Source organism: Charadrius vociferus, unplaced genomic scaffold (genome assembly GCF_000708025.1).
Source record: "Charadrius vociferus isolate BGI_N301 unplaced genomic scaffold, ASM70802v2 scaffold178, whole genome shotgun sequence".
In the NCBI taxonomy this organism is placed as follows: Eukaryota; Metazoa; Chordata; class Aves; order Charadriiformes; family Charadriidae; genus Charadrius; species Charadrius vociferus.
The window spans coordinates 3,453,919-3,463,016 of NW_009649717.1; the positions used below are offsets into that span (position 1 = coordinate 3,453,919).

General features: G+C 39.2%; 1 protein-coding gene across 1 annotated transcript in view; it reads left to right on the forward strand.

Annotated features, from left to right (window-relative positions):
- The window catches only part of COQ2 (coenzyme Q2 4-hydroxybenzoate polyprenyltransferase), a 9,351-nt gene extending 1,079 nt beyond the window's left edge, over nucleotides 1-8,272 (forward strand). The window contains exons 2-7 of the mRNA XM_009890767.1: nucleotides 7-125; nucleotides 2,022-2,143; nucleotides 2,374-2,459; nucleotides 3,344-3,477; nucleotides 3,926-4,114; nucleotides 8,041-8,272. Of these exons, the coding sequence (XP_009889069.1) occupies nucleotides 7-125; nucleotides 2,022-2,143; nucleotides 2,374-2,459; nucleotides 3,344-3,477; nucleotides 3,926-4,114; nucleotides 8,041-8,196 (806 nt within the window). The 3' untranslated portion in view covers nucleotides 8,197-8,272. The remainder of the gene's footprint in view (nucleotides 1-6; nucleotides 126-2,021; nucleotides 2,144-2,373; nucleotides 2,460-3,343; nucleotides 3,478-3,925; nucleotides 4,115-8,040) is intronic.
- The last annotated feature ends 826 nt before the right edge of the window (nucleotides 8,273-9,098 follow it).

Below are 9,098 nucleotides of genomic sequence, written 5' to 3' on the forward strand. Positions count from 1 at the left end.
TGGCAGCCGAGCCGGGCTGCCTCCCCGACTGGCACATGCTGTCCCTCTTCGGCGTCGGAGCGGTGCTCATGCGGGGAGCGGGCTGCACGATCAATGACATGTGGGATCGTGACTATGACAAAAAGGTAGAGGAAGCCCCGTAGGCTTGCAAAGACCTAGGGAAGTGAGTTGCCAGTTAATTAACCAAGTACATGTCTGCTCGTCTCGGGTATCACCAACTCACTTGCTGAGTGTAGGCATAGGGCTCCAGGTTCAGAAATTCTTCTGTGTTTCTGTCTGAGATGTGTGCAATTTATTTGTGTACGTTGCCTCCTAGAATAATAGAAATCATTTTCTTTTGTATAACACTTCTGTCTCTAGGACGGTAATAAGTCTTCTAGAGTACTTAACCTCTGTGTAAGATAAAATGTATGATGTTGTCAGCTGTAGGTAGTACTTGAACAAGTTTATTTTTCAACTTTGTTCTGCATGACAGAACAAAATAACACTTTTTTGCTACACTTGCTAGTTAGGATCTATGCAAGAACCACTTTTTTTTTTTTTTAGTTTTCAGGAGCAGGGTATCCTTGAGTATTAGCCCAGCCCTGAGCTAATCCTTTTCTATTATGTTGTATTTTTCATCTCTCTTTTGTTCAGAAGAGGGAAGTAAGCAAAAGGCAGTGCCCAGTGTCAGATGTTGAAATGTGCACGGGTACCAGTTTGGAGGGGAGTATCCCAGTGATTCGTCACCATTGGCTTGTCCTGTTTTCCTGTATTGTTCCTCTGGTTTTGGGGTTGGGTTGCACCGCTGGCAAGAGACACGATAGTGAGCCAATCCGATATGTCAGGTTCTTACAGCACTGTTACATTTGTGCGGTTGGGGATGCAATGAATCAATACAGGTTTTGTGACAGCTTCGGAGGGTTTAGGTTTCAGAGGTTGTTAACAACTACATGTGCTAAAAATATTTGACAGGGTGGGGTGCATGATTAGTAAGATGGAATTTTCAATATAATTAACTCATTTATGCATTAATGTGATGTGGTTAGATGTACAGTTTTAAAAATTCCCATCACAGCTCTTTCTTACACACCTTAAAAGGATCTCTTCAGAACAAGTGCCAGGTTGATAGCAGGATGACGGCTTGTGTTGGTGATAGTGGGTTGAGGTATTAGATTTTATGTTACTGATTATTTGGTAAATGTTTTCATTTCTTTAAATGAAACATCCTATGTTTGGTTACGATGTACGGTGGAATTGGTCACAAATATGTTAAGTACATGTTTAAACTGCAAAAGCAGTATGTGACATTTAACATAAGCTGATTGGGGGGAAGAACAAACTAAAAGGGTTTATTTTAATACACATTATTAAAGCATATGCAGAACACTTTATACATACATAGTATTCTGTAAAAAATTGGCTTTTGAACCTCTTTGAATGGACTTTACACTATTTTAATCAACATGCAAAACTTTTTGTCTTTTTTTTTTTCTTTTGGAAATGGTCACCTTTGGCAAGTACCTCACCATACATTTCAGTTTAACTTTCTTCTGATATTTGTTTGTTCCTTCAGTTTGCCTTGTATGTTTTCTTGTTCCAGACAGAGTTTCTAAACTCCATTGTATCCTGACTAGGATTAAATTAATTGTCTTTCATGGTTATTAACAATGGTTATGTGTGCTAAAGGACCCCTGCATCTTTACGAGATTTTACATGGTAATCACTTTAAAGTGTTTAAGCACAGAGGTGCTGCTTGAAATTGGGATAGTTAGCTCACAACTTTAAAGTGGCACTTTATTTCTGATCTAGTTTTTAAAGCCTGCATGCTTCTATTATAAGCGCTGCTGCTTAGAAATACAGCTAATGTCCATGATGATATGCCAGGTTTGTATCATTGAAAGAACCTCAGCTTACACATTCTGTGACGTTTTTCAGTTTATGGTTCTGCTTATAATGCTAATGGTGTGATTTTTAGTTCTAAGAGACATTGGAATGTGTTATGTTGGATTTGTTATTAACATTATTCTTTCCATTTTTAGGTTGCAAGGACAGCAAGTAGGCCCCTGGCAGCTGGCGATATCTCCACTTTCCAGTCCTTTGTTTTTCTTGGAGGACAGCTTAGCTTGGCGCTTGGTGTGCTTCTGTGTCTGAATTACTATAGGTAATGTATAAATTATCTTTTGTTTTATAAAATTTTATTCTGGGCCCAGAGTTAAACACAGAGATTTTCAGCAGAAAATTTGTTGAGGGCAGAGGGAGGAGGTTATTAGTCATGGAATTCTATTTGAAAGTGAAATAAGAGTTCAGTACTATGTACAGCTCCTGTAATGCTGCACTATATCTTGTGATCTTTAGACTGGCAAACAATACACCTCTTGGTACTTTTTACAGTATTGTTCTGGGAGCAGCCTCTTTGTCTCTTGTGATCACCTACCCTCTGATGAAGAGAATAACATATTGGCCACAGTTAGTTTTGGGTGAGCTGGAAATATTTTTACTATTTTTTTTCTTCAGATATAGTTTTTGGGGTGTTCTACAAATTAGTAATTGAACTTCAGTAACCTGATCTTTTTATAACTTTATATTAAAATAAAAATACCTTATAGACAAAGTTCTGTGGTGCCAGACGCTTCTTAAGCAATTTATAACACATGTAAGAGTTGATGTTTGGGTTTGCATTTTTTTTTTTTTGTTAAAAATCCGTTCCTTATTTTGATGGAGTGAGGGGAGGGAGAAAAGAAATATTTCTGATTTGAGAATCAGCTTTAGTTTTGGGGTTGTCTTGAAAACTTTCTTAAATATGCATTTGTTCTGCATTTCAGTCTTCAGCCTCTAAAGTAACTCCTGTGCAGAAACTGATGGTTCTCGTATTTCAGGTTGAGCTACTAAAACGTATCTTTGTATCTTGGCCTTCACGTTCCAACTGCCTTCAGCTTTTTCAATCAAAATTGTCATTTTGAGCCTTGAAGTACCCTAGTTGGCTGCTGTGTGTTCTTTTGCAGTCTTTTAGATGGCACTATAACAAAAAGTGTCAGTAAGTGTTTTAGCTTTAGACCTGTTGTTTGAGTACACTGGAATAGTTCTGTGATGCTAATGAAGTAAAATTTAAATTGGGGGAAAATGCATGGCTATACATATTTCTCCTTGTATGTCCAGAGTAATTAATGTCAAATTACATGTTTTTATTACCTACCTGAAAATAAGTGGTAGAAAAATAGAGATGCTAGTATTGTACAAAAAGCTGCTGATATGATATATGCTCAAACAAATAATACTTAATTCTGTATATGTAATTTAGATTGCTCCTGGACATCTATTAACTTTTTTTCTTTTTTTTTTTTTACTCTCCTTATGTTTTTAGGACTTACATTTAATTGGGGAGCCCTTCTTGGCTGGTCAGCCATCAAAGGGTCATGTGAGTGGTCTGTGTGTTTACCCTTGTACTTTGCAGGAGTAATGTGGACGCTGGTATACGATACCATTTATGCACATCAGGTAGAGTGACAGTGGGTAATTTTACATACCTGTGTACGTTTGTGTTTAATTTATAAGTTTGTTGTCTAACAGCGATACTAACCTGCTGCAGTTCTTCACCTTCAGCTGAGCTAAAGCAGCCCCAAAGAAACCCCAGCCCTGGCACCTTTTATTGCTCTTTGCAAATGTTTTACATATCAAGTAGAAAGCTGGAGGTATAGTGCACTTTGTGTGCTTATACATTTGCATTGTGTAAATAAATTTGACATTGGTATTAGGTCTTGGCTGCTAAAGCAGCTCTAAGGACCAAACTTCAAATCTAAATGTAAATGTAGGGACCTACAAATGCACTTAAATTGGATTCCTAATAAGAAGCATTGGAAACTTAAGCAAGGCCCCCCTTCTTAATTTCCTTATGAAATGGCAGTTGGATTGTGGATTTTTTTGCTAATTCACCCTTTCATTCTAGGATAAGAAGGATGATATCATTATTGGTGTGAAGTCAACAGCATTACAGTTCAAGGAGGATACAAAGCAGTGGCTCAGTGGCTTCAGCATTGCAATGCTCCTGAGTTTGTGCGTGGCAGGAATGAATTGTAACCAGACGTTCCCTTATTACTCAGCTGTGGCTGCCATAGGGGCTCACCTAGCACACCAGGTATGATGGATTTATTTATACTTTTTCCGTGTGGAAGTTCTTGGTCAGAAATCAGAGTGCTTTTCAACCCCCATCAATTCGCCAACTTCCAAAAAAACCACAGTTCCTGTAAAGAGAACTGAAGTCTTCTGACAATAAGCTTGCTTCTCTTAAATACCTTTTGCAGACCTTTTGTTTGGAGAGACCTCCAGCGGTCCACAGACTGTAGAGCACAGGTTTTCAATCTGTTCCTAACCAAAAGAACTGCCTCATATTGAGCTGTAATCTCAAGGAAACGGTTTTCTTCTCACTTCCAGTAGCACCTGCAGCTAGATCCACCGCAATATCCTGCAAGATTGTGCAGTTTTTACTGCTCTGATACAGCTCTTGCTATGTCTGGCACATATAATCAGAGACTGCAATTGATGTATATTATGATCGTTCATTCACTTACTTTGAAAAATTATGTGGTCTACAGTATCAAGGACACATGCAGGCTTTTTTTTTTTTAGCGTGCTGTACAGTAGTATATGAAAATGAATGTTGCATGTTCTGTCTCTCATACATGGTTAATTTTACATCTAAATAATTATTCTGTACTGTGATCTGGAGCTTCGGTCTGGGGTCTGACCATATAACAAAATTTTGTGTGTCTTGTTCACTACTACCTGTACCAGATGTTAGTATCATAATTTTATGGTAATTGACAATTCTAATTCACAGTTCTTTTTCTTTTAACCAATCCAATTCAGTCTTGCAGTTGTATTAGTTTAGAAATTTTCATGAATCACAGAAAGAAAGAAATCAGCTTTGTCAGTAAAGGAGGCAGATAGGATTTTGTTACCCTGTTCTTTCTGAATCCTAACAACTGTGTTGCCCAGTCTTGTAGTGACAAGTCAGTCTATATCAAAATTAATTCCTGGTCTTGGTAGGTGAGTGATAGCAAAGAGGTTTATGTATTTCAAGTCGTAAAACTGTCAACAATCTGAGAAGTTAAGTCTGTGGTTAACATGAAACTTCTTAAAGCACATTGGACTTATGTTACACTCTAATGGGGAGAGCTCATGCAGGTGATGGATATTAAACATACCTCTGAGTAAAAGAATTCCTGTGCTGAGGTAGTCTGGTACTTCTCAGCCACTGCTTCTCATACCGGTTGTGCTTGGAAATCTGAGGGAAAGAATGTTATATTCAGAGTTTGAATTGTCAGAGAGGCCTTACATGGTAGTTTTGGCACAAACGGAAATTACTTTCCTACAGGGATGGTTTTTATAAGTGAGAATGCAGACCTATTGCGTGTAAGTGGTGAAGAGTGCCCAACAATTGTTTAGATTGCCAAAATCACAAAATCAGCATTGTTCTGTGTGCCATAGAGTAGCTTCTTTTTGAGTCATTATTTTAATATCAGTTCTGCCTAAACATTCTCGTGCTTATCTCATTGTTCAAGATTTCTGAACGTGTGCTTTAGTTTAGAATGCTGAGTAACCCATGCGAGGGGTAGGTTTACCCTAATTCATTGAATTTGTGCCTGAGACAGAGAAATTTGGGTCATGAAGATGTCAAATTCAAGAAGTTCACTGTTAGAAAAATAATGTCTTTTATGTTAAAGGAGAAACTGCTGCCCAAGCATTCCCACACCATTCATGGTGTCGCACATAAACACACTTACTCTCGGGCGCGCTTCCTCCTTCTACAGGCTTGACCCTAGGTTTCCTGCAGCAGAGTCTCAGTCGTCAGATTTTATAAACTTATTTAATTGAAAGGTACAGCAGCAAGGACAGCCCTGCCTGTGTGCCTCCAAAGAGAGGGACCTTGAACAAAGAAATCCCTGGGCAATTATCCCCTTGTGATCTATACACCTGCCTCTCACACGCCCTTCATGCGCTGTCCACGCATCTTTTAGTCCAGTGGTGATTTTTGGTCTGGGGTCTTCTAACATCTTACTGTATTTTTTTTCCGTGTCCAGGCAGGCAGGCTCTTTTCTTGTTGATTTGCAGTTTCAGCCAAGGGTTGGAGCCTCCGTATCTTCTGGTTTACACTCCTTCTGTGCCTGCGCTCGCTCACAGAACATGGCGAACTGAAGAGTCCGAGACTTGGGAAAAACACTACCAAAACATCAGTGTGATATCAACATCTTTCCCATACTAAAAGACTAAACACAGCACTGTACCAGCTGCTAGGAAGAGTACTAAGAAAAATAACTCTCTCACAGCCTACAGGCTTCAGCAAATGTAGCTACTCATGCTAAGTAAAGCTAGGCAAACAGCACAAATCACACCATATTATAATCCTAAGTAATTTATTCTAACTAAAACTTACTTATCTATGCTAAACAACTAATATCCTCAACATTTTATTTGCTTTGCATTTCTAAAGATGTATCTCATGGCTTGGCTGCTGTTGGGTTTTAGTTGTCAGTTCAGTGTTTTCAGTTCTCTGTGCTTGAGGGGTTGCCAGGTTTTCAACGGTGTGGATAACATCATGTTTCAGAGCCTTGTGGACAACATTTCAGATTATTTGATCAGAACCCAGCCCTGTTGCTTCTATACAACTGTAAATGGCAGAGGAACAGGTTTCCCAGGGAAGGTTTCACTTCCTTTAGTTGGATATGTTCTGTTTTGACTCCTGCACAGGCTGAATTGCAAGGTTTCAGGTTTTGGGGCATACTTTTCTATTAATCCTTTCACTTCACAAAATCACAGAATCACAGAACGGTCAGGGTTGGAAGGGACCTCTGGAGATCATCTAGTCCAGCCCCCCTGCCAGAGCAGGGTCACCTACAGCAGGTTGCACAGCATGGCATCCCAGCGGGTTTTGAATGTCTCCAGAGTGGGAGACTCCACAACCTTTCTGGGCAGCCTGTTCCAGTACTCTGCCACCCTCAAAGTAAAAAAGTTCCTTCCCGTGTTAAGATGGAGCTTCCTATGTTCAAGCTTGTGCCCGTTACCTCTTGTCCCATCACTGGGCACCACTGAAAAAAGACTGTTCCCATTTCTCTGGCACCCTCCCTTTAAGTATTTATAAGCATTGATAAGATTCCCCCTCAGTCTTTTTTTCTCTAGACTAAAAAGACCCAAGTCCCTCAATCTTTCCTCAGAAGAAAGATGTTCCAGTCCCCTAATCATCTTTGTAGACTCCACTTGTTTTGCTTAACATTTCCTCTTGTCATCCTTCTCAAGACTTTTGCACCATTTTGTTTCTGAGAATATTTTTCAGTAACTTTGCTCTTGCGGCGCTGTATGTTTTTTTTTTTCCCACCTCTAGTTGTGACTCACAGCAAACAGCTGCCAAGCTGGGCAAGCCTTGCTTCTCGCTGTTGCTGCAGGTGTCCTGGTTCTTTTTTGTAAGAGAGTTGAACAGACATGGCTAAGAGTGACCGGACTAAACCAGCCCTGTGTGACTAGGCAGGGCCGGGCACCTTCCTGTGCATTCCAGTTAGCCTAGTTCACTGCTGCCTCTCCAGTGCCTTGTCTTTACTGAACAACACCTTGCAGCAGAGATTTAAAGGTGCAGGCAGGTTTGCAGGGGTTTTGTTTTTATTTAAGGTTCCCATTAAAGAATTACGTGGCTACCTCCTGAGAAGGATCTCAAAAAGACTTATTTACATGCCCAGATATTTTTACATTTTTGAGTATCAAACCAGACACACCAGTATCCAGGCTGTTTATATGATCCATCATTGAGAGGGGCCGGGAATCATGTTCATATGTGATCCTTGACTTTCCTACTGTATGTTGAATAACTGTCAAGTAAGCATAGATGCCAGATATGCAAAAAATCCTTTGCAAGTACAGAGTATTCCTGTTTATTATGGAGGTAAGGATAGACTTTAGAATTTGAGATTCAGTTTTTGAAGTTACAGGCCTTTTTGTGTCTTTTTGTGATGTGTCAAATATTTATGAGTCTGTAGAATAATAATGCCAGAATGTTATACTGTGCTTTTGCAGATTTACACTTTGGACATAGACAAACCTGAAGACTGTTGGAAGAAATTTGCTTCAAATCGTACTGTAGGAGTTCTGCTCTTCACAGGGATTGTGCTTGGAAATCTGTGGAAACAAAAAGACTCAAAAAATGTAGACAAGCCTTTAGAAAACAGGTAGTTGAAATTACTATAAATACTGATATTTTAGTCCGGCTAAAATGTAAGTACTGTAAGAAGGAAAATACTTTTAACATAACTAGAACTGCTTTATACTCTTTATTTATAAAAGCTGGTGAAAACAGTCTTGTTTCTAAAAACATGCAAATGAGATTATCCTACAATATAAGTTTTGATTATCCTTAAATGTCATCAGGCTCCATAGAAGCTTCAACAAGTGAAGGTGCTCTGCTTGTCCTGTGCAGTACAAGCAAAGTTATGTCAAGCTCTCAAGACCGTGAGCCCAAGATTTTGTATGAAATAAATGTCTCTTAGTGACAGCATATGGGAAAATGCAAAGTGATTTCAGGATGTAAATAAAATCTGGCTGTACGTTTGGTTTTCTAATTTATTACATGGATAATTTTCAGTTTGAGTTGGAGCTTGTTGTGTGAAAGAATTGTGGTAACAGTTTTTATCCTGAGATGTCTAGAAGCAGTCAGGACTCTCTGAGTGTGTGAGGTCCAGAATAGGAAATCAATAGAGAAATGTTTAAAATTACCTTTTGCTCTTGCTGTGATTGCTGGCAGTGTTTCCTTTTCACATTAAAAGAACAGGCTTCTGCAAAGTTGCCTGCACAGAGTGAGCTGAGCTCATTTATCAAGAATGATTTGAACACAGACTACTGACTTAAAAACAGAGCAGCCCAGAGCTATTTCCAAGTGTGTGTGTGACTGGTGGTTGACCCTAAGCTACAAATTCATCGTGCAAAGTGATCCTCATTTTTTTATTTTTAATTCTGTTCCTTTGACTTATGCCTGCTGGTTTTTACTTGTAGTCTTACAGGAAGAACTTGTTTATAGGAGGGTGCCTATAAACGATAAAAATAGCAACTGCAGGCTAACAATTCCGTTGCTCCAAACT